Source organism: Bacillus rossius, chromosome 5 (assembly GCF_032445375.1).
Source record: "Bacillus rossius redtenbacheri isolate Brsri chromosome 5, Brsri_v3, whole genome shotgun sequence".
Taxonomy (NCBI): Eukaryota; Metazoa; Arthropoda; class Insecta; order Phasmatodea; family Bacillidae; genus Bacillus; species Bacillus rossius.
This window is the reverse complement of record NC_086333.1, coordinates 16825692-16853119: the sequence shown is the minus strand read 5'-3', so window position 1 is coordinate 16853119 and position 27428 is coordinate 16825692. Positions and strand designations below refer to the sequence as shown.

Genomic DNA, 27428 nt, shown 5'->3' with positions numbered 1-27428 from the left:
CAGGTCATTAACAATGTCAGTCGTATAGACCAGACATTTCCAAATCCCATGTCCATCTTCGTTGATACCTTATATAACATATTTCAGCCAGTAAAGACAAAGTTTTCGAACTGTCAGACCTAAAGTATTGATAAAATTAATTACTAGTATTTAGACCATTGTATCGTATTTTTATGCTTACAACAGTACCAAAAAAACATTGAAATAGGCCTATGTTTCATCATGACAAATGTGTTTTTGGACTAGAGAATATTCAGAGCTACTACAGAGATACAACAAATTTGACTACGCGCATTTAACGAAACGACACACACTCAACAAAAGAAAAGAATACACTGAACATACAGTACACACAGTACACACACATAACACGGAAAAAAAGCACAGTACCCACAAGAAAAGGAATGAAAACACTGCACACAGTACACAAAGGAAAAAGAATTAACACACTCTACACATAGTACACACACAGGAAACGAAATGAACACACAGTACACACTTGAAACGGAATAAACACACTGCACACACAGTACACCAAGAAAACGGAATGAACACACAGCACACACACAGGAAACAGAATGAACACACTGTACACACACAGGAAACAGAATAAACACACATACACACAGCACACACGCACACATAGAAAACACAGGACATGCAATTGGTGTGTATTTCAGACATTTAACATGCAGTAGCATGAACTTAGGTCTAAAAATCATAATTCGTCAAATAAAACACTCACTTTTAAAATATTTATTATAATTTATTATTTTTATTTATTCAAATGCAGGTAAAGCACGTCATTATAGTATTGGGCCAGCTTCCCACAGTTCGTTGTGTACTAGGGCTACTTATTTGATGTGCGAATAATTTCCTGCACAAAGCGAAGCATGTAGAAGTCTTAACCTGTCAACCTATATGTTAGGATCTTCCAATGATGAGTAATTAATCTTTTCTGCTGCTATCTTCCATGCATGTTTATAATAAATACTTTTAATATCACTTTTGTCCCAGCGATCATCTTAAGCTTTATCAGATTTATTTATTATGAAACGACGTTTCCATCGTTTCGTTTAAAATGTGATCTGAGTAGTATATGAATGGGGCTACTGGGACAGGATTCAGGTTGTGGTGCCTGTGGTGCCGACCGCCATTTTGGATTTGTGACGTCACGGTGGCAAAAATTCCTCAAAATTCCTCAAAATTTACTCAAAATGACTCAAAAATTCCCGTTTTAAGAAAAAATTTCCCGTTTTCGAGGGTAAAATTCCCGTTTCGAGGGAATATTTCCTGTTTTATTCCTTAAAAATCCCAGCGGCTGAAAATTCCTAAAACTGGCTTAAGCATCCTTAACTCAAGCCAACGTTAAGCCATTTATAGGATTATGACGTCACCGTTGCAATTTCCGGTACGCCCGCCATCTTTAACTTTTTTATTTATTATCCGATTGAAATGAAAAAAAAATAAAATTTATAAAAAAATAAATTAATAAAATTTTAATATATTTTTTATAAAAAATATACTTTTTAGACACGGAGTTCGGAGTCCTCGGTTCGAACCCGACGAGGTCAAAAAAAACTAAAAATGGCGACAGGCTCCTTCCACCACGGAAGTCACCTACAGACTAACCTAACACCACCAATAACAAGGTCAACTAGTATGATGTCATGTCCGCCATCTTGTCTTCGTCTGCTGGTAGCCATCATCATCTTGTTATCGTCGGCGAGAGTGCGCTGACACCATGTTCGTTTTATTCTTATCCGCTAGAGTGCAGTAATCATTTATTATTGCTGTGTCACCCCCCATCTTGTCATTTGGCCGCCATCTTGGAATCGTGTAATTATTTAGCTAGAAATTCGGGAAACATTCCAAAATTCATTAAATAAATCACTCATTAATTTACAGATTGATTCGATCAGTTTCAGTCCTTGGTTCGACACTCGATCGATGCAATAATGTTTAATTTGATGTAAAAAAATAATAATTTCATTATTCCATGTTCAACATTCTTAAAGAGACATTAAAACCTCTACTGTCATCATCATCCTATAAGCCATCAACACCAACATATTGGTAATTCATAATTTTAATGCTAGAGATTCGGGAAAAAGTTCAGAAATCATTAAATAAATTTCCAATCAATGTACTAATTAATTAGATCGACTTAGGTCCTTGGTACGATTCTGGACGATGAAAAAAAAATAACAATTTAACATAATAGTAACAGGTTCGAGGAATTAAACACCACAAGTTCTTTCACAAACATAATATTTATTACATAATTTCTATTCTACTACAGGATCACTTACGAAAGCCAGCAAATTTACAATCATTTAGTTCCACAGCGGTGTGAAATGACTAATTCTTAGCTCCAATCGGTTTATACTAGACAGAGTCCAGCCAGAACCTTTACACACATAGTTCTCCTCTTCTTGACAGAGTTTCTGGATACCGTTTTTAACAGTTTGCTTCACATCGTCAGAACTGTAAATTACTGCAGCCGATGTCTTGAATGCACACTTCTTCACTTTGTCATCTAACGGATACGGCTTTCCATATAGACAGTCCAACCACAAGTTATATTTCAAAGGTCCGTTTGTCGCTATGTCATCAGTAAGCTGATTGATTATGTTCTGTCTAATATCATCAAGAAAAGTACAAATGTCCTTCGACTCACCGAACGTATTTAGATAATAATAGTCTTTCAACGTTCCACGAAATGCAAACTGCGCCAAGTAGAATCCATTATCGTTTACTTGTAATGCACCGAACACAGTCTTAGGTTTAGTTCCATGTCCAGACGCCATAGCAATCGGTTTCTGCACATCTGTTTTTTTGCTTGTACGCTCACGAGTCTCCAATCTAAAGCGAGGAGTCAAAATGTTGACAGGTAGTTCAGCAGGAGCACAGACTCCACCTTTACATTTTTTCGCATGATGTCGCAAACTGTCGATTCGAGTAAACCATTTAAGGCACTCATCACAGCGAAACTTCATTCGAGAAGGATTCTTCGTGCATTTGCTCCGCTCATGTCTTCGTGCATCATGGGAAAATGCGAACGACGTATCACAGTAGCTGCAAGGATACCGTGGTGATGAAGACGAGCCTTTCAGACCTGATCCAGATACAGGCGTTGCAACAGTAGTACCATTTCCAGGCATACTCTTATGCACATCGATGCATCGTTGTTGCGCCGAAACTTTTACTTTCTGCCGCACAGCAGGACCTTTGCATGCCTTCATGTGCGTTTTCATATTATCTTTTCTGGAAAACTGCTTATGACATTTCTCACAAACAAACATTTTACGATATAGGTTCTTGGCACATTCGCTCCTCTCGTGTCGTCGAGCATTGCTGCTGTTTGAGAAAATCTTGTCACAGTAACAGCACCGATGTTCGTTAGTTGTTGTCGATTCGGCATCCATTGAAGCCTCCATCGAGGGCGAAACGAAGTTCGTCGAGTTTTCCTGCACAGCCAGCACTACCGGCATTAAAGTCTCTTCTGCTGGTGGTATCGCGTCTGATGAAGTTTCCTCCAGTGTTGTCGCCGTGGTTGTCAACGGAATCTGCACCTTCTCCGTCGTAGCTGTCGTCAAGGTTCCCGTAGTCGACGGTACAACCTCCATCGAGTTCGACGTAAAAGACGGTAAAGATGCCATCGAGGTCTAAAGAACAGCTAATTGACACGACTTATGCACCAGAAGAAACAAACTAGACGATCCTTACACCGCCGACGTCAGTAACAAACTCAGCGACCTACTGTCTAGGACTCGCTTATATACATGCACCGTATGGAATAATACGCTAGTCAAATCAAGAACCATTTACAATACTACTAGAGTCAAATCTACAAATTAAAAAGAGGATCATTTGATCGAAAAAAAAATTTGATCTCTCCAATATACGCCAGGCTCCAAGAGCTAAAATTCTCGTCATCAGATCCATCTACATTTTGCTCCTATGCTTCAATTGACCATTAGCTGCAAGCACTCCAACAGCTCCATCAGCTCCAACACGTAATTTACGCAATGTACGCACAATACATGCAATTTACATGCAATCAATGTAATGATCACACAGTACACACAGGAAACGGAACGTACACACAGTACACACAGGAAACGGAACGTACACACAGTACACACAGTAAACGGAATGTACACACAGGAAACGGAACGTATACACACAGTACACACAGGAAACGGAACGTACACACAGTACACACAGGAAACGGAACGTATACACACAGTACACACAGGAAACTGAATGTACACACAGTACACACAGGAAACGGAACGTACACACAGTACACACAGGAAACGGAACGTACACACAGTACACACACAGGAAACGGAACGTACACACAGTACACACACAGTAAACGGAACGTACACACAGAAAACGGGACGTACACACAGTACACACAGGAAACGAAACGTACACACAGTACACACAGTACAGACAGGAAACGTAACGTACACACAGTACACACAGGAAACGGAACGTACACACAGTACACACAGGAAACAGAACGTACACACAGTAAACACAGGAAACGAAACGTACACACAGGAAACAGAACGTACACACAGGAAACGGAACGTACACACAGTACACACAGGAAACGAAACGTATACACACAGTACACACAGGAAACGGAATTATCACACATAATGTAGCGGAAACACACAGGCCTAGTTGGAAATCAGAATACAAGAAATAAAAACACTAAATTTTTACATTCAATATTTAATTACTTCTCAACATTACACAAATTCAAGTAAAAGAAGCCATTATTGTATGTAGCCAGCTTTCCTCAGTTCTTTGAGTATGAAGGATATTTCTTTGATGCACGAATAGTTTCCTGCACAAAGCGAACCATGTAGAAGTCTTAGCCGGTCAACCAATATGTTTGGATCTTTCCATGATGTGTAATCAATCTCTTCTACAACCATCTTACTTGCTTGTTTATTATAAAAACTGTTAATATCACAATCGTCCCAGTGATCATAATAAGCATTATCAGATTTATTATAACACGTCGTTTTTATCGTTTCGGTCTCAGGACATCGCCACATTCTTCGATCTTGTCAGCTCTAGGTGCTTCATCACAGTCTATGCCTTTGTCAACAGCCTCAGAGTCACTGCAACAATCACTGTAGAAGACATCCTCTTCACCCAGATTACCGTATGAATTCGCTATCGATGATGTCGAAGTGTTTTCATCGTCTTCATGCTTCCTTTTTAGGAGTCCATCATTTTTTCAAAGAATGGAGGATCTACTGAATATAGGCTTGAATGTATTCTCACTTTTCACGGTGTTGATACTTCCATTAGTTTCAATCTCCCCGAAGCCATTAGCATCCTTCAATTTATGTTTTTCCTCACGATCGGGTGAGCTAATACCATCACGCTCAGGACAAGGAAAATTATTGTCGTAATGCAGATCACTCTTCTTTAGTCTAGTGGATCCATCGGTGTAATCTATGCCGTAAGTAGTCTTGACTTTACATGTTCTACCATGTCTTTTTAAGCTGTCAATTCGTGTTAACAACCTGCTACAACGATTACAGCTTAACATGTTGCGTAGTGGGTTTCTAGCACAATCATTCTTGTCATGACGTCTAGCATTCCTTCTCATGGCAAAATCCTTGCCACAGTATCTACAGCGGCTTCCTTCCGAATCAGCTGCAGTTAACAAACCACGATCCATGGTAGCTTCTGTGACTAATGTTAGATACAAACTGTCAGTTTTCTCCAATTGGATCCATTTCTTAAATAGAGTTTTTGAAATATTTCATCAGCGAGAGTTAAGTTATCTAATGCAAAGCAAATTGATGCAAGTAGTTCTGGCTGTCGTCAACAGATGTCGCCACGTATTGCTTGCAGGTAAATAATATCTATTTCATTAATGTAGGATGCGGAACGCTCACTATCGATCGCAAAGGGAGGTTGGCTTCGATAGTATCCAAGGAGAAAAAAAGTTCGTCCTTCCTGCTTGTGCTTCTCAGATTTCTCACGGTCCACCATCTTGGATTGTGACGTCACGGCGGCCATCTTGGATGGGAGTGACCTTGACCTTTGACCGAAACCGCCGGAATGATCGCAAGCACACGGATTAACCATCAAAATATTGATAAGAATAGTCAGGAGCATACGGAGAAATCCATCATAATATTGGCAAGAATAATCAGGAGCACACGGAGAAAACCGTCATAAGTTTTCTTTGATATCATAAAAATAAATAAAAATTAATAAAAAATTAAATATAAAAACGAAAAAAAAAAATTCAAACATTCTGGCTTGTACTAGAACTCTATCTTTGTTCAACTGCTACTAAGAATGGGAAAGACCAAGAAAACAAATCGATTTTTACTTTAACAAAAACAATACGGTTTACCTTCAAAGGCTGTTCAGCCGCTGTAAAACACTTTATTTTTATTGGCTCTACCTTTTGAGTCAAACGGTCTTGTTGTAATTTCCTGAATAGCTGGCCTGACACGAATGATCGCACGGATCCGGTATCTATTAGGCCTGGAACTTCTTGTTTTCCAATTATTGTGTTGGCGTAGGGCAAAACTGTGGGTATATTAGCTAGAATATTATGACATGTTCTTTTGTCCGTGGTTCGCGGACAATTACATTGTCTGCACATAGGCCTAGACGTGTTACAGTTTTCCGTTTGCTTATCTTGACGAGCTTTGTCTTTCTTAGCTCGCCTTTGTTTCTGTTTTCTTCTTTTGTTTTTTCCTCTGTGTGGGGAAGCGGTGTTTTGTTGAAGTTTTTGCTCGAATTTGGCATTAGGGTCGGTGTGAAGGGAAAAATTTATAACTGTTGTTTGGGCGGCTGGCTCAGAAAGAATTTTTTCTGGCCAGCGGTTTACACGTTTTTTGGATTCTGAGAATAGTTAGAATTTGGCCGATAGTTTCTTGCACGACACTGCTCAATGTAGTGCCCGGGGATTTTGCAGTACCTGCAGACAGGTATCCGTTCATCTTTATTTTGAGGCTTAGCGACTTGTTCATTGCTGTTTTTGTGTTGCGAATTTTTGTTATAATACTTTGCTCAACAATCTTTAAAACAATTTACATTCTTAGTTTGAAATATAAACATTTGCATTAGAAGTTTCACACCCAAAGTTGGATGGATCCGATGATTACATTGATAATTAGTTCTATTCGTTCTACATTTTCTTGAGAAAAACACTGGTCGCTGGTGGGTTGGTCATCTGCTTAAGATAGTTCGTAGCTAGGTACGGGGGAAATGTTGAATTTACATTACCACCCGGGGTCTTCAAAACGATCACGTTGGGTAGTAGAAATGTTTCTTCTAATGTGACCCACGGAACAGAAAAGGAGGGGGGGGGCCACGAGATGGGAGCATCTGTCTCTCCCTGTCATCGACCCTGTCAAAACAGGGGAGTTGCCCAGCACGCTGCAGTAGTGGAGTCAGCCAGGGTCTGGAGCTCGCGAATTGCGCGGCAGGACGCGGATAATTTCTTCATGATTAAATTTAAAAGAGAAAAATTTCTAAGGCAAATAACAAAACTATGCAGACAGACTAATCTACTAGAATTGACTTGAGGGATAGCATCCCTTATACAAAGCGACTACATAGTCGTTAGCGGTCGGATGAAGTCTTGCCGATTCGCCGATACTCGATGGAGATCTGTCTGCAGACGCGACGCGAGTTGATCTGTGTCGCGGCAAACCGCGTCTCGTAATTAAAAGTGCCCGCCGGCTCTAACAGGTGGAGGGAGGTCTGGGCCGCCGAAAGATTCCGAACTTGCCCGAATGCGGGCGAAAAAAAACTCTAGCAGTAGTTTTGAAGTTGGCCACACTGGGCGACAGTAGAGAACTCTGTCGGAGGGGTCTGAGTTGAAAACAATCGACTCGCGCCTGGTGTCCATATAACTCAAGAGAAAGCAGGTGCTGCTCTCTGGCGCCCTAGAGGGTAGACTAGCGGAGAAGTTCGTGACTTGGTCGCTAGGTAGTGCTTGCTATCAGTTTTGGCGCACTCGTTTTTTGCGCGGAGACCTTGAGGAGGCTCACGGTTGACCAGGGGGCTACGACCGGTCATTGGTCTTTCTTGGAACTGTGAAGGGGGGGGGGGATAAAATGCAACGCTGATGGGAATCTACGTCCCGTCGTGGCTGCAGAGGGGCGAACATAACACTAATACGTGATGAAAAAAGCCAATCTCAGCTCGTCTCTGCGAACTGGTCGCCTGCAAGCTACAGGCTTGCCTATGCAGTTATGGTCACGAAGAGAAATAATATTACAGGCTTGAGGCGTGACTGAAGGCGGGGGAAATGGTAAGCTGTCTGCCAGTCAGGGATTAGGCCAGCAAAATATCCGATACGCCGATGGGAAAGGGGCTTCAGAGCACTGAGACAAAGTTTAACTCAGAGGAGTACACCAGACTAACAAATTAAAATCACACTATATTAGAGCAAATAAAATTTCCACACAAAAATTTAAAATCATAATAAAAATTTAAAATATATCGTGTCGAATTTACTAATTAACGGCACAAGACATAACCACAAATTAATTCAAACGTGTTTTAGCAAAACTCAAGGAATAAGTTTGAGGATAAAAATAAATAGTTAAGTTCTCAGGGTAAGATCGAAAGATTTCAGTGATTATGAAAAAAATTCCGCGTTGTTTTACAGTGTTCATTATAATGCCAAGGCGAGGACGAGCTGACATGGTCATCATCGAGGCGACGATTATCAAGGGAAAGTACACAGGAGAGGATGTTTTGATTCCGCGCATCCCGATGATTACAACGGACTTGCCATTAGATTTTAAACGGCTGCAATTCCCCGTATGTCTGGCCTTCACGATGACCATAAGCAAATCACAAGGCCAGTCGTTGGAAGTTTGCGGAATTATCATGGAGTTTCCGTGTTTCGCGCATGAACAACTGTATTTCACGTGTTTGCGTGTCGGAAAGCCATCATCTTTGATTATTTATGCGTCGAAAAACAAAACAAAAAATGTAGTTTACCAGAAAACTTTGAAATAATTATTAACTGCATTTATCTTTCATTCATTTTAATTAGAAACGAGTTTCATTTAATAACCAAACAAAATCCAAACCCTACACGATGCGGCTAAAATTCTAGATTTCAATTAATTAATTATAATTGTAAGGTTTGTAAGGATTGATAATCGCTTATGAAGAATTACAATAAAAATTATTTTAAGTCGCACGAATTTCACCGTGTCATATAGTTTGATATAAATAATCACGCATACGGATGACTCACAGAGTTATGTATTTGCTTACCATTCCCTATCTGTCAATGTCTCTTGGAATTGAAGAAGTAAGGTTATAAAAAATTACAATTGTAACAATATTTGAGGTAATACTGAAAACTTGTATAAAAATTATGGTACCCATCATTATCATTTGATTTGTTTTGAGGATTTTCTCTGAAGCATCCCATTATTCATAAATACAACGTCCAGACACATTCACATAGATTTATTGAAAGTTAAACGTTCGTTAGTTCTAACACTTTGCGATGAAAATTATTTATTTAAATTCCTGAATTCCTGATGTTATCTTATCGCAGCAGAAAACTGAGAATTGATTGTTCCTTCCTCTCGCGTTCTGCAGCAGAATTAGTCACAAAGGCCGTCTCTGACATGCGTCTTGAGAAATATCTTAAATTTAATTCTAGAAATATAATAATATAATTTTAATGCATTATATTATTATTATACTTATAAATGCATTAGTAAAAAGATCTGAATTAAAAATGATTTGCAGTCAAATTAGATTAGTAGGTGTTTTAATGTAATTACTTCTGCGATAAATATATTTGTGTTTAATAGATTATCCAAATCGACTTTTAAAAGTTTTTGACTAGATGTGTACAAACTATGTAAGACTTTTTTATTCAAGATGGTCATGGCTTTGTGTTTACTTGGTTGCAGAGTATAAGTACCTGTCAACGGCTCCAGTTGTGTACACTCACGGGCCACACGACTTGGAGGTGGTGTTCAAAAAGGACCTTACATTGGGCCGCGGCCTACCAAGATTTTATAAAATCCAGTACAGGGTAGGTATACTATATTTGCAATTCGTTTTTAGTAACCTATATTTTAAAGAATAACTTCAATGTATTTACAGTTTAAATTCTGCCATTTATACAGAATCAATACAGTAAAATCTTTTATATTAATGTGTATGGTTCATAATCTTTGTACGTGGCACTGAGGATTAATTAATGAGTAAAAAATATAAGTAAAGCGCTTTTCTAGGTGTGATAACTTAAGTAAATAACCACACTATTTTTCAGCTCCAGTTTATCAATGGACGCCTATAGAACTGAGGAGTTCTGAGTAAATAGGCTTTCGTTTTAATATAAGCATTTTTAAGGAAAATGCATTTCTCAAATCACTCGATTTTAATTCTATACTAATAATATCTCTTCTAGATATATGTGCATTGGTTTTCAGAATAATTATATTCGAAGAGCTGTTGTGACACCGTATTCTATGCTATGTACAAAAATTTATAAGTTTCTAGGCTATGCATTAATAGGCTTATGTATTCTTGAAAATGCAAAATTAGTTGTATAGCAAAGGAAAATTTACCTGCTAGTTGAAAAAATGTAAAATATATTTTCAAACTTAAAATATATCAAAAGACTTACATAATCTGTCAAAATTTTTCGTTTCTTCTTCTGGAAAAAAATATTAATTTTATATGATTTTTAACCCCCAGGAGGCCAAACCAAAATTATCGTGTGTGTGTGTGTGTGTAGGTGTGTGTGTATGTGTATGTGTGTGTGTGGTAACAAATCTTTTTATTTTCAAAACTAAGGCGTATAAAAATTCTATAAACCAAAAGTCTTTAATTACCAAAACTCTGTATTTCGGAAGATTCGACGCGGTGTCTTTTAAAACACGCTGATGTATCATACTGTATATGATTAAAGGTTTTAACAGATTCTTGCTATATGCCAAAATATTATTATGTAACCAACGTTAGGTATTAATTTACTAGACACTCCTTTTAAAACACCAAAAAATATCTGCCTAGATGTTTAAACATAGTCACACTCACAATATATGTCATTATATTTTCCGAAGCGAAATATGTTAAAGACTAAAAATGTTCTAAGTACAGAATATAAGTTCTCTGCACTCACCTATCAAGTGCCTTTATGTCCTACAAGACTGGACATGAAATACAAATTTATTTTAAGTTCGACTGGTTATGACACACATACATTGAAGTCTAACGCCTCTGGCTTAAAAACAGTCACACAGATAGTATGGCGCTCCCAAGGTCACAGACGATCATCACCAGGTGAACTGCCAGCTTGTGCGAGGGTATCTGATGCGTCGTAAGTCCTTCGCGCATTACTAACAAACAGTAAAGGACAAGTGTTATTGGACGCTAACGGTTTGATAAAATCTTAAGTTTTGTATCTACTGAGATACCAGTAGTATAGTTTGGATCCTCCGGGCACACAGGTTCTGGGTGAGGTGCGAGGTGCTCACCGAGCTCTGACGCCACGTCCATTTCTGAAATCACGGTGGCCATATTGGATGACCATGACCTTGAAATTTGAACTTGACCTTGACCTTTAACCTTCAAAATTTTACAAAATTTGCCCAAAATTCCTCAAAATTGGCTAAAATTTCCATTTTTATGGAAAAAAATTCTTCCAAAAATCTTAAAAAATTTGAAAAATTAAAAAATTCTCTTTTCAAGAGAAAAATTCCCGTTTCGAGGAAAAATTTCCCGTTTCTAAACCATAAAAATACCAGCGGCCAGAAATGTCCATATATAGGCTTAAGCATCCATGTCTACAGCCTCTGATAAGCCTCTGACGTCATCATGGATTATGGCGTCACCGTTGCAATTTCCATTACGGCCGCCATCTTAAAAATCTTTATTTATTATCCAATTTTAACGAAAAAAAATTTATATTTAAAATTTGATTCAACAGATTTAAAAAATACCGTTGCGATTTCCGTAACGGCCACCGTCATGAAAATCCGTCATTTTTATGTTAGAAAATCAGGAAAAATTTTAAAATTGATAAAAAAAATAATCAATTTATTTGATTTTTAAAATATTAATAATTTGTTTTAAAAACAATTAACTGTATACTTACTGGTTTACTTTCGCCGGAAATCGAACCGAGGACCGAATTCGTTTTGTAACTTTACATTTGATGTAGGCAATTTTTAAAATATTTTTTGGAATTTTTTGGAGTTTCTAGCAATGAAAGTACGGATTTTCAAGATGGCGGCCGTAACGAAACATGCAACTGTTTTTTCAAATATTTTTAATCAAATTTTGATTATATTTTTTATAAATTTTAAACATTTTTTCATTAAAATGGGATAATAAATATAGATTTCCAAGATGGCGGTCATGACATCATACTTGCTGACGATATATATACCTTGACATAAGTGGTGGGACGTCAGTCTGCCAGCGGCTTCCGTGGAGGAAGGATCGGTCGTCATTTTTTTTGCCCTTACTGGGTTCGAACCGAGGACTCCGAGCTCCATGATGTAAGTGTACATTTAATTTATTTATTAGTATTTTATTATTTTTTATTATTCAATTCTATTAATTAATTTTTTTATGTATTTTAAATTCATCCCGATTTTCTAACATAAAAATTACGAATTTTCCAGATGGTGGCCGTAACGGAAATCTCAACGGTATTTTTTAAATCTTTTTTATCAAAATTTAAATAATATTTTTTTTTTAATTTTAGAATTTTTTCATTAATATCGGATAATAAATAAAGATTTTTAAGATGGCGGCCGTAACGGAAATTGCAATGGTGACGCCATAATCCATGATGACGTCAGAGGTTTATCGTAGGATGTAGACATGGATGCTTAAGCCTATATATAGACATTTCTAGCTGCTGATATTTTTATGGACTAAAAACGGGAAATTTTCCTTCGAAATGGGATTTTTCTTTCGAAAATAGAATGTTTTAATTTTTCAAATTTTTGAGGTTTTTTGGCGGAATTTATTTATTTTTCTTTTCAAAAAATGGAAATTTTGGCAAATTGTGAGGAATTTTTGGTAAATTTTGTCAAATTTTTAAGGTTAAAGGTCAAGGTCAAGTTCAAAGTTCAAGGTCAAGGTCATCCAAGATGGCCGCCGTGTCGTCAAAAATGGACGTGGCGTCAGAGCTCGGTCAGCACCTTGCACCTCACCCAGAACCCGTGTGCCCGGAGGAACCAAACTATACTACTGATACCAAAACAAGGAATGCCTAGTTAGGATCACTCCAGAATGGCAAATAAAGTTGTTGAGCGATAAAATTATCGTCTAAACTAGTTAATTCATAAAACAATGCCTGAGACAAAACTGAAAATTGTATATGAGACTAAACGAGGTGGGTCCCAATGCCACGACAACTTTCCCAAAGAAATGTGTAGTTAATATTATATTTAGAAAACTTAAAAAAAAAAAACGTTCTCTATGTTGTATGAACTAAAAATAAAAAATAATCTTTGATTTCAGTCATTGGTTCAAAAGCTAAAGAATGAATTAGAAATATGTGTAACGTAATTTTTAAAAATAATTGAAATAAGAATCAAGCAATAAACAAAATTTAAATAAATAAAAAAATGGGGAGCTCTCTTATATAATTTTCATGATGACTGTCCTAAATAAAAGCCTTTTTGTGGTTGAAAATTTAAGACAACTGATGTTAAGCACCCCACGCTTTTTTTTCCATTATGATTAATTGTTTTTTATTACTTTATTTATATTTTAAGCTTATTTTTAAATCATTATGTTATACAGAGTTATAATTATTTTTTTTGCTTCTAAACAGATAACTTAAAAAATTTTTATTTTAGTTCTTTTTATACATAATGTAAGTTTTTACTTTTTAGTGTACAATTAATTAATTTGTATAAATTCCTTGAAATGCACCACAGATCAATTCATGTCATCGGAAACATGAACTATATCTATACATTACAAAGAGCATTCTGATACTCATAGACTAATCATTCTGCTATGGAAAACAATATTACTCTTTGATAATACTGAATGTCATTATTTTTATAAATTGTGTGATATATATCTCTAAAAGAGTGACCCAGTTAATATTTTTGAGAAAAAAAAAGTTTCGTTGAAACGAGCAAAGACTCGTTCTTCTGAGCGTGAAGAGGGGAGGGATGAACCCGACGACGTCCCATTTCGTAATACTCCTCGAAATGCACCACAAAAGCAATTTTCAGAGCCCCAAAATTTTTGGAGTAAATTAATAACCTCCCTCCCCTTCCTTCCGAGGGCTAATACAAGGGACTCCAAACATGCCTAAAGACCTCGGGAGTACATCAGAATCAATGGACTTGAATTTTCCTGAATTTCGAATAATCGAATGACCACTCCTCGAAGGGGGTGGGGACAGTCGAATTTCCGGGTACATTTTTCCCCCATAATCCAGACTCTTGGATCTGAAACAATCCAAAACTAAAAGGAATCTATTTTTTGACATTATCGAAAATTTTAGGGGTTGACCTATTGGAGGGGGTGAGGGTTGTGGAACGGGGCTGCCTACCCCCCGGAAAATTTGTCACCATGCCTAGCCTTGTGAAAATCCTACTAATATTATAAACGCGAAAGTTTGTAAGTATGGATGGATGTTTGTTTCTCTTTCACGTAAAAACTACTAAATGGATTTGAATGAAATTCGGCCTACAGCTAGCTTATAACCTGGATTAACACATAGACCCCATATTAATATGAAATTCCATCCCTAAGGGAGTGAAAAAGTGATAATTTCATTTTATAACAGAAAAATCATAGGTCATAGACATACAAATAGTGAGTGAGTGTCATTTCTCTATGTCTGACACACGATCATACACATAGTAATGTCTGGAAAATTAATATCTTTCTCATTGGTGAGACCAGTCCGCTTAGTGGAGCTCGCAGCAGCCAGCAAAATAAAGGTGCTAATAACAGTTTTGTTCTTACTTCGTCAATAGATAGAGTTGCCTTGAATTTTAAACGCACCATAGTTTGATGCGTTTGTCATGTCTTTAATTTTCGTTTGTTTTGCCTATGCGTTGCTATACCATTCATCCGATTGCGATGAAATTTTGGTGATTGGTTATGTGCATTCCCATGAAGGTTACTGAGACGGTATAACCATTTGTCAATAGTTGGAGCACGAATCGTGTCAAAAAATGTGTTTATTTCATTTTTTATAGTGGCACTTCGTCTGTTTTTGTTGTATAAGTGCGCACGCATGACACAATTTATTTAAAAATAAAAGAGAGACAGAGATAGAGTGATATATATATAGATTGAGATAGAGACGGAGAGATAAGTTGAGATAAAACGAGGTATAGAGAATGAAATGGGTTAGATAAAGAGATATACCTATATATGTATAGCGCTATATAGAGACTTATATATAGAAGATATAGAGATAGTGGAAGTATATATGTATATTTAAAGAGATAAATAGAGATAGAGAGATATATCGATGTATATAGATGTAGATAGAGATTAATATATATAGGAGATGGATAGATGATTTGTATATGTGGAACTACTTCAAACATATTGCAAAACAAAACTGAATGAGGCATTGAAATGCAGGCCGAGCATTAGCTAGATAATGGAATCTTTTCAATATTAGTAATCTTTGATTTGCTTTTTTCTATATTGCTTTATAAAGTCTAAACTACATACAGACCAGGTAAATAACTCTAAACTGGCAGAACAACGTCTGTCGGGATCTGAAAGTGATATAAATTAATTTTCACACTTGACATTCAAATTAAGAAGACAGTTATTAACTACACCCTGTGTTCAGCCCGGTCAATGCCGGGTATTGCAGCTAGTACAAAATATATGTGTTTTGCCCATTACACGAAAGTAGTGGGTATTTTTTCCCTATGACTCTCCCCCTTATCTCTTCAGGTTATAGTAATGAAATTACTGTAATTACATCAGGATTACATATACTTAAAAAGTTACAATCTATACGACAAACAGAAGTATGCTTAAATCAAATTGTAATATATTATAACGTAGTTAGAAGTGAGTTATATATATTTTCTAAATTCCTCGACATTCACTACAAAATACATTTTCAAAGTCCCGAAAATTTCTAGATCAATTAACCTCTCACCCTCCTCCAAAGAGGTCCGATGGTGCCTGAAGGCCCCTGAAGCACATCAAAATTATTGTACTTTAACTGTCCCGACTTTCAAAAAATCGGGAGCAAATGACCTCTAATTTAGAGGGAAGGGAGTGGGAAAAAATATGACGTCTGGGAAACAAACACAGACTAAGAACAGTTTTCAAGTCAAATTCCACTATTTTAAAACGGGCCATTAATAAGTTTCAATGCCATTACTGTGTGTATGAGATCCCCTGAGAATGTGATTGTATGTACATTGTAGAAACTGGCAGGTGCTTTTAAGGAGCACATAATTTAAATAAAGAAGGGTTAAACTCAAAAATATAGCCTTGCTAAACATGCCTGGGAAATTGCTGCACCACTCATACAGGAAGAACACCCAATTGAAAGGAAACTTAAGGAATTAGTATTTATGGTCAGCAATAGCCATATTTTTAGTCAACATAGTATTGAATTAAAAAAATATATGAATACATCTAATTAAAAAATAAACCAATTTACTACAGTACTCAGTTGCAAACCAACAACCCTTACAGCAATACATCAACGAATAATATCACACTTTTTGTGAGCAGTAAATCAGGATAGCCCTCGTCTGCCATTGGCTGTGCAAGGAGAGGAGCTCTAACATATATAAAACCCATATTTTTGTTATTTTATTTTTCATGACTAAGTACATACAAGGAAATTATTGTGCTCTCTGACACTTAGAGGCTGATTATTTTATGTCTCTGCTGTCATCGTTGTATTGTCCATAATACTTGTTTTGTTTCATCGTTGGTTCAGTTCGTTCGATTCAGTCTTGTTTTCTATACAAATATTTTCTTTATATTTTTAATTTTTTTTTATTTTCGGAATTTTTCCCGTTAAAAACAGTGCAGAACTGCAATAACGTATGTCCAAAAAACTGCATTAAACCAAAATATCTTACAAACCAGTTACAACACGCTACAAGAAGACAGAAAGAGCAGCGCAAGAGGTGAGAGAAAAATGATCATCATACACGCACCAGAATAGAAACGCGAGACAAAATTTTAATATACAGAGACTATAAAAATATTAAGAGATCACTAAAAATGTGGTCGCTTTATCCCGTACTAAAACAAAATATTAAATAGATCAAAATATTAGATAACACCTGGTGCAACATATAAATGGGAGGAAAGTGTACACTTTTTCACTCAATAAGTCATAAAAAAAAATTTTATGCTGGTAATATTTCCTAAAGGCTACCTACTCATAATTGGAATCTTATTATTTAAAAAAAAAAGCCAATAATTTAAATTTAACATTTATTTAATTCCTACAAATTCCTGTTCAATGTCCTTTTATATTTGATAAATAACATTAATAAACTTAATTTTCTTTATTCTTACATTCCGCTGCAAAATGTCCCAGCTCACCATATTTGAATCTGGTTTTACCCTTTTTAGTTGCAGAAGTAGCTACACAGCCACACATTGCTGGTTGGATGTACTCTGATTCATTTGCTTTTCAAGTGAAGTACTGGCAAATAAAATGTTTTTATCTGTTTCTATTGCCCAGCGGTTTATTCATTACAAGGACAATGGTCCAAAAATTTAAAAACACTCTCGTCAAACCTGAAGGTACAGTTTTTTCTACCAACAAATAAATCCACTCGCCAATTTCAATCTCAATCTCTAACACAGCTTCATGATGCATAACATTGAGTACAAACTCCAGCAACATGTCTCCCGGTTTTCGTAAGTGGTTACACAAGACATAATTAAATCATATTTTACTCGCCGAGGGCATAAGTTCCCGCAGACGATTGACCAAACTGTACACAATCAAAATGATTACATAAATCTGTAACTATAACATCCTGTGCTAGATTAGCATCTAGCATTAACAATTTATTTTTCCACAGCTAGATAAAAATGTACAACATTATTAGGATGTGTAGAGTTTAAGTAAGGAACGGCGTGTAGATGGAAAATGTCGGTTCTAGGCCAAGCACAGGAATTAAGGAGACAATATTCTAATAAACAAAGTGCTGCCGGTGGGCGAGGGGACGCGGTTTTTTTTAGATGAACGGAATTGGAAGGGAGAATGGAGGGAGAGGGGGCCCTAGAGGGCACGTTTTCTAGAAACTGCCTCCTTTCCTGACATAATGAATAGTTCGTGTCGCCTCAACCAGAGCATGCTAGATTTATTTAATTATTTTTAACTTGTGTTTAATCTAATCTTGTTTTGCAGTGGGTCGGTATCGAACAGCCAGACCCTGTTAATAATAAAAATGTGAGGTCGAAAATGTAATAATAATAAACAATAAATGGTGGTTAGGGGCTATGGCTTATGATGGGGGTGAGGGGCACACCATAGCATGAAGGGAATCAAAGGAACCAGGACAAAGAGTAGGTTTGAATGATAGTGTAGTCTTCTGGGGCCGCCATTTTATGCAAGCATCAGTATCCATCTCTATCCAGAATGACATCTGCAAGCGATAAACACAGGAGTGCACCAGCATCAGTGGCCACCATCTTGGACGAACATGTAGGAATGACATGTTTTAGAAGGCACTCCACATACTCGCACAAATCCATAAAAATAAATAAAAATTGGCTTCTCTTCATCTCCACGATTTTACATTTTGACTTGGAACCGATAAATTATAGCACCAGGAGAGTAGTGCATGGAAATGGTCTTTATTTGTATTTATTTTTACTAAAAAATCCTTGTTACTACATTGTTGCTAGTTCCAAACACATCCATGTTATCCCACGAAGCCGAAAATTAAAGAAATTACCATAGGGAAGACAAATGCAAGAATAGACTGAAAAAAGATTAAGGGAAACACATAACTATCACTGAAACAAACTTAACATAAGTATGTACAGCATCATAAAATGACAGCAAAATAAGTCGGGAAGAGGAGGCCTTACCATAATACGTACCAAAAAGGTACATCACATAAAACACAAATATGCACACACACATAGATATATAGTTGTAGCGACAGGCCAGCATAGCCTTGTGGCAGCAGGTTGATGCCATCGTCCATGATGATGTGCCTATCGTCTGTCCACATCAGTGCCATCTTGTTAATAATTTCCAGTACACTTCTTGCTGGTGCAAACGGATAGTACATACCTTGACGCACAGCCTGGCCTTCTGCAAAAGAACACTTAGATAGTCGTTAAAGGTGATGGTGTTCTTTAATGACACTTCTGTATCCCCTTTGCTTTCGTGGTGACCGGCCTATTAAACTTGAGGCCATATATTTTGGCACAAATACCAACAAATTCGGTGTTGAGCCTTTCACCATATCGTCCTTGAACTTACCAATGATCTTCGCATTGGCAGTCGATTGCAGTGCATGACCAGGGGGGTAGCCACTCTAATCGAATTCTCGCAGAAGTGATGGTCGTCCGTGAGATCTCAGTATAATACAACCATCTGTATGTGGTGTGTGTTTAAGCTATCACTATCCATATATACCAGTTATAGCCTATTATGGTACTTTGGTTTTAGTACATTGTAATGAAAATTGTTCATGATTTTCTTCTACACTTTGAGTACCATAAAACCAGCACATATTTGCTTTTTAAAGAGTATTGTGTCTTGGTAAAGTCAAACTATCACCTAACTGTCATCACACATGTTGCAGTCCATGTACATGGAGTATGCAACGAGATTGCAGAGATGCTCTTCCTGCACACCAACTCCATTTCTGCCAATGGCAAATCTTTTCTTCAATTAATATAGAGCTTAAAGAAGCATGTTCAATGTCATTTTATGCTGCCTGATGTTTGCCTGTGTTAAGAACAATATAGGTGTTTAGCAATGCCAACTGATGGAACTGAAGGACGCTACACACTTTGGTTATAAGTAGTCTGTGGAAAAGGGCCTGTTTGAGATTTGCATGATGTTGAACATAGTGAGACTTATCTTCAAGGGTTGTGAGGAGATTGGGTTAGGTGGAATTTGGAGGGCATTAATGTATACGAAGGAAGGGAAAGTAGCATGAACAAATAAAACATTCCTGGGTACTCAATGTCACACTTAACAATGTACCCGATGGGGCCATCATCGAGCACAATATAAAAGTTTATGGAGGTTTCCGTGACCCATTGAAATTGGCTTTGTGGCAGTGCAGGGGACATGGCCAACTCATACAGGTTGTTGGCATTCAGGTTATGCAGGTGTGTTGATGGTTGCCTAATAGTATGACTCTGGCATGCAGGTATTATTGAACATGCAGTACTTTTTCATGCATTGTGCTACACCTCCCCGGATTCCAGACTCAACAAGCATACTTGTCATAGTCCGAGAGCAGTTCAAGCTGTATTTTTGTGGTCTTGAGCATCGCATCGATTGAGAACCTTTGGGCACTGATGTAATGCATGCAGTCCAGATCATATATCAAAATACAAAGGGTGTGGAAAATTTTGAAAAAAAAAATTGAAAAAGATCAGAACATCTTACTTCAGGTACATGTTATTGTACTCCCTCAACATGGTGCATTTGAATGTGTGCTAGGCAGTCATAGTGTGGACATAATCTGCATTACTGATGCTGAAGCTGGTAAGGATATTGTAAAAGATGTCCTCGGGGAGGCGCTACCATGTATCGACATGGTCTTACAGGATGACACCATTGCTCATGAAGTGCCATGCACATTCAGGCTCGAAAAATTGCATTGATATCGTGAACTGCGATGGTGGTAGACTCTGAGTGAGAGAGGCCAGCCTGCACGACATAAAACTAAACATGTCCACGAATAGCACAGAAAAGCTGTCCGCCAGCTTCTTTGAGAATGTTATCTTTTCATTAACGTGCCGAATAACAAATTTGATTTTACTGTCATAACACAGCTTCTTGATGATGAATTGTTAGTCTTATGCTAAGTTATGAAAGTAGAAGACAATTCTCTTGGTTCACCATGGCAGCCAGTTGCATCCAATACACACTGACTCATTGAACTCCCCAGAAAAGTTATTGTGGTCTATAACTTAGTTTGAATACATTAAGGCATTGGCAAAATAGCAGCACTCTTCCACCACTCTGTAGCTGGCACTTTATGTAGTAGTCAGTACCGACATAGCTATCGAGGCCTCATACATGGCATTCACCTTACTACCGATGTCGGCACTCTCCTTCATGAACTAGGCTGCAGCTTCATCATATATATAAATTATTGGCTCCTGTGGCAATTCAGATGTTAGTGCCACAGCGATGGCACCTGTTACTTACCTTGACATAGATATCATAGCTATATGGCTAATTATAATGGTAAGCTTCTCTTAGGCATTCGACGGATCGGGCTGCCATGAGCTCACATTGGTCAGCATAACCTCGAAGTCTAGTAGGTGACTATCGGTTGCTTGTCCATATGATGGTAGTTGGCAAAGTCGAGGGCTAGTGCTGTGTTATCCCCCACCCCCAGGGATGGTATTTCCACATGTACCTCAGTGTGTTGTACACAATAACTTATGTTGCTCAAGACATTCCTGTACGGTCAGACCAGATATACGGCCCTGATCATCGAACACCATGATGCAATGCTTACATATGTAAATTGCGTGGTCATAATGAGCCAGCAGTGCACCTACTGTCCTTTCAAAGTTCTTAATTAGGAAATAGTGTGATGCAGTACCACATTCAGGACACAGGCTGTTCAAGTGTTGCTTCTTTTCCATTTCGCTCACACAGAGTGGTACCACCTAGCAGTCATTGTCAAAAGTAAAGTCTAACTTCTCCTCAAGAGCAGTGTATTGTTTGTCAAAACGCTCTTAAGGCCCTCCTTACACAAATGAATCATGTATGGGTCCTCTAAAGCAATAATCACTTACATTTTTGTAATTTATGACTGTATGTCTTCTTGCAATCGTCGTAGGAAGCTGCAGGTAAGAGGAAGCACACAGTGAGTCCAGCTCATTGACTTTAAGCTTGATGTGCCTACAAATCTGTACTCGTAACGAGTGGTGCCAATTCAGAATATTTGCACACCAATCATATATTGTACATTTAGGCTCCTCAAGTCTATAACATCTCAGTCAGTTTTGCAACTATCCTATAATCCATTGCTTCCAGGTAGGTGCATTGTCGAACGATCATTGAAAGTTATTCCTGGCCACGAATGTGTGCAAGTTGCCATTTATGGAACACACAGCATCCACAAAATCATTGCCAAAAGTGTCTGGCACTAGACTTGGTTTAACTCGAGATGAAGCAAATATCACGATCTGTAGGTAACACCACAGGTGCGGTGGATGTCGAAAGCAGCTGTCTTTCATCATTCTTAGCAATTACTGTGTGCCATCCTTTGGCTGGCGGTGCCTTTGGGATAGAGCCCTGACAGGTAGTCCTATGTCCTGCCAGATTATCCGCCGGCGAATGTGTCTTGCCACATGTCTCGCACACAATATCTGGTGCTCGGACTGGCCTGGACGCGACTCAGGAACACTCTACCTTGGAACCGTTTATTAATACGTCATTCTCAGCTCCTTGAGGATGGAAGGAGTGCCCTTTCAAAACAAATGAATACTGGGTGATAAAAGATGTTACAAGGAGTAATCTATAACAATAATGAGTCATAAAACTTATAAGTTAAGTAGTGTTAGTTTATACTATGCAATTTTTTACCATTCAAAGAAAAAAATGTGTAAAGAATTATAATACTATTTAAGCCTCGAAACCAGAGACGCACATCTTATAAAGAGCATTAAGTAGCATCATGTTTCAGATAAACATAAATGTCTGTGTAATTGGTGATTTAATTTTCATTTACATCATATCTTGTAAGTATTGAGAAACATTAAATAACCTTGAATATTTCCTACAATGCATTAGACAGACCACGTTGCCTATTGCTCGCTGTAGCAAGATATACGGGCAGAATAAATATAAAAGTACGTAAAAATATTGAAACTCATTTATATATATACAGAATGTATCAAAATTCATGTTACAATGCTTGAGGGTAGAAAGCTCTTATTATTTGGAACAATTTTTGCTAATAAACATGTTGCCGGAAACACGTAGTTAAGCCCCTGTAGCCCCAGAAAGAGTCAGTGTAGGCAACCCGTTGTAGAGTGTTATGTTGTGGATGTGCGGGCGTTCGAGTAGAGAAATAACCTTTTTAATCGTGCACAGATTTTAATTTCACTCTGAAATCAATCACAGCTTCGGCTTTGCTTCACAACATTGAAATGGTTGCATACGAAATAACAATGTGACAGCCTAAAGCAATGGCTCAAAAAACACGCCCACGTTGAGCGACACAGAGGTGGCAACGGCGAATCATGTTTTCACGGATACGCTGGAGCATGTGTGGAGTCGACCTTATGATTTCGAACGCTTCAATGATTCGCTGTGTAAGCTCTTCTACCATTTCTACTGGCGTAGCATAGATAAGCCCTTCTACGTAACCCCACAGAAAAAAATCTAACGGGGTTAGGTCCGGTGACCTTGGCAGCCATGCGACAGGGCCCGCTCGTCTTATCCATCGGTTTGGAAATGTTTGGTTTAAATACTCTCGCACTTGCAGGGAAAAATGAGGTGGTGCCCCGTCATGTTAGTACCACATCACACGTCGGACATGCAATGGAACCTCTTCAAGAAGACCTGGTAGCTCGTTCTGAAGGAAGTGGAGGTATCTGGCGCCGGTAAGTCGTGGCGGAAGAAGAAAAGGCCCGATGAGTACGCCGTCAACAATATCGGCCCACACATTAACTGAAAAACGTTCCTGGCGAGCTGTAACACATGTTGCATGCGGATTGACATCATTCCAAACATGACTGTTGTGCGAATTGAGAATAGTGTTTTGAGTGAACTTGGCTTTATCGCTGAATAAAACCGCTAACTTGGGGTTCCTCAATACTCTTTGAATGTACCAACGAGAAAAGGTCATGCGAAGAGGATAGTCCGCCGGACCCATGTGTTGCACTTTTTGAAGGTGGTACAGGTACAAGAGTTGCACATGAAGAACACGCCTAACAGCCATTTTGTCAGCGTCCATATCGGAACCTTCTGCCCTTGTGCTTGTATCGGGACTCTCCTCAAATCTCTGAAGTACATCTTCTTCAAAACTGGGAGTACGAACCCTGCGTGGAGCACCAGCATTTGGTCTTTTGACGGCACATGTACCAGTATCGCGCATTCGCTGAGTAAGTCTTGTAAACATAGTGTGAGCTGGAATCCTACTACCCGGATATCGTTCTTCGTACAGACGACGGGCGGCTCGTCCATTTTGTCTAGCTTCCCTGTAAACAAGCAGCATGTCCGTGTACTCACTAAACGTGTACTCCATTGAGCTCCACTAAAACGTCGCCCTTTTCAGAACCACAGCGAAAGAAATGACACCACGAGTTTGATTGTACGACAGAACAGTCAACGACAGACCACCAGTGATATCAAAACACACTGCGACACTGCGATGTCACGCTGCGCAGGGCTATGGCACGGCACGAACAGAAGAAAAAGGTGAGGGCGCCACCAACGGAAGTAAAAAGGGGCGGGGGTCAGCATTCGACATCGTACAGTCCTCTCGAGCACTGCTCGGCGTCGTAAACACGTAATTCACCACAGCATCGTCTGTCTCGCACAAAGCCCAACGGGTTGCCTACACTGACTCTTTCTGGGGCTACAGGGGATTAACTACGCGTTTCCGGCAACATGTTTATTGGCAAAAATGGTTGCAAATAATAAGAGCTTTCTACCCTCAAGTATTGTAACATGAATTTTGATACATCCTGTATATTATATGTACTGCAATGTACTAAATAGGATTATAACCCCCCGACACACATGCGCTCCAAAAGTTTGATGTACTAGCGAAAACACAGATCCACACAGCATTCCTTCAAAAAATTGAACCATACTGTGCGCAAGGTATGTTCAAAACGTCACAGCATCCGTGAAGCTGAAACAGCCAAGGATGATTTAAAAAAAAATTGTAAAAAACAAGGTTTCTTAAGAAAGCAGGAGGTGTAGGGGTAATTACGGCGCACCATCTAAAGAATAACCCAAGATCTATGCAAGACTAATATTTATTCACATTAGCAACAACCTCTATCATAACAAACATATAAACCGATGTCTCAAGCGTAACAAAGAATTAAAGGTTAATACATTAAGTTGTATTCTTAGTAGTCCATTATGATTAAATGATCAAAGAAAGTTATCCTAGCTTTTACCATAAAGATACACATATGATGCGCAAGACATACGTGTATACAACTCGGTGTACTTTAAACAATACATCTAGATCATGGCGCAAAAATTACCATCAGGTGGTGATGCAATCGGTAAACGAGATTAGAAACCAATATCTGTAAACCAGCCTACTTTAAACAGGTATTTATAATGTTTCCCAGTGACCTGCAGTCAGACCAGATATTTAAATCAAAATCACAACACACTAAATATTGACGACGCGCGAGCCATATGGTCATAGGCGAAGAGAGAACAACAGATGATAAACGAGAACTTAGAACGAGGCCAACGAAAGGGAAAAATAGACAAACACAACTTTAGGTTAACTAGCCACTATATACCAACACACACTTTATTAAAGTTCTATGTTACTCACGCCCATGACCACGGCTTCGACGTCACCAAGTGCACAAGTGCACACACCAAACGTCAAGGCAGACTGCAGGTAGCGACACCGCTAGTAGTGGGTTTATATACTAATTAACTAGGGGCGGAGTAAGCACACCTGGGAGAGGGGAAGGAAGGGGAGAAGTAGCCCGAACCGTCCAGACTGAACTGGCTTGACCGAGCACACTCCAGCGGAGGGGAGGCAAGGAGCGGCAAGGGAGGTGAGAAGGAAGCAACCACAGACACAGAGAGCGCAGTCACGTAGCAGCCGGCGGACAGTGAGGAGACGTGAGTAGACACGTAGCAGCCGGCGGACAGGTGAGACATGCGTAAGCATGGCTCAAAATTTTGAAAATAATAATTACTTTTTATATTCGTAATAAGACATATAGGTAAAATTACATGAGAACTAGTAGAACATAAGGATTCTTGTAAACTAATATGTGATCTTACAGTTTATATTAGTTATGAGCATGCGAAGCAGACAATTGTAAATGATTCTGGCTGTAAAACTAAAAAAATAAAAATTGTGACATCAACTGGAAACCTAAGTCAAATAATATAATTTGATGCGTATTAAAAAATTTAACAAACACTAATTTCCACATCAAAGTTTGCCAACAGACTCACATATGTTATAGTAGTCTGGAACTATGCCCAACAGTCGGACAATGGTGCTCTGATATGTTGTTGCCACAAGCTCAGACAGGCATGTGTACACGCCGCCCAGAGAGAGCTGGCGGGGTGGCGGCCGATCCGTGGAGTCCAACAGTCGACGAGGGGTGCAGGTGACGGACCAACGATGTCTCTCAGAGTCGAGGCTTCCCAACACACCAAGGAATACTTCCTATAGAATACATTGAACGGCTCGATCGAGTTATTTTTCCCATTTACGCTAGTTTCAAACATTTAAGAACACCTAAAACAAAATATTTGCATGTGGAAACCTTAGAAATTTATGTCATATAATTTGAAATCAACGAAATTTTTACATGAATTAAAATAACTTAACATAAACTGATAGGTATTAAATATTATGTAGTATATATATATATATTTTTTTTTACAAAATCATAGGTTTCTTGCACAAGAAAAAAGTCAATATGTATTTCTATTACAGCTTGCTAAAATAATCATTTATGTTCTTTTTTGAACTCTTAATGTGTAGCTGATTATTACTACAATTTAATCCGGAATGTAGTTATTTTTTTGTAACCAAAAGTTAAATGTTCCGTATTTTAATTTTTGTTATTAAAGAGAAAAACAATGGCTTTCCTTTAGCGTTGTGCGTGTTTGTTCGGAAAGGTTTTGTTAAGGCATTGGACCCCGTAGCAGTGGAATGGTGGATAATACATCACTAAACAAAAACAATTACTGTGATGGTATGTTCGGAAAGACAGACGTGTCATGTGTTCTGTATAAATACATAAGGATAACCATTGCTGCAAAAAAAAAATTATGTAACATGACATATAATCTATTAGTCAGTACTCAAACTTATAAGGAAATAAATGATTCATATATTTGTTATGGTAAAAAAATTACAATGTTTTTTATGATTCTGGCTAACTTGATATTATATATTTTATGTATACTTGTAAACAGTGAAAAAACAACATAATTCTTCTCTATAAATGAATTGATCGGAGACAATAGTTTTTAATGGCTTAGTAATAGTGCTGTATTAATG

At 38.0% G+C, this 27428-nt stretch overlaps 1 protein-coding gene across 1 annotated transcript in view; it reads left to right on the top strand.

The window, feature by feature from the left end:
- LOC134531616 (tenascin-R-like) overlaps positions 1-27428 on the top strand; it is a 148749-nt gene that overhangs the window by 55398 nt on the left and 65923 nt on the right. The window contains exon 7 of the mRNA XM_063367370.1: positions 9951-10075. Within this exon, the coding sequence (XP_063223440.1) occupies positions 9951-10075 (125 nt within the window). The remainder of the gene's footprint in view (positions 1-9950; positions 10076-27428) is intronic.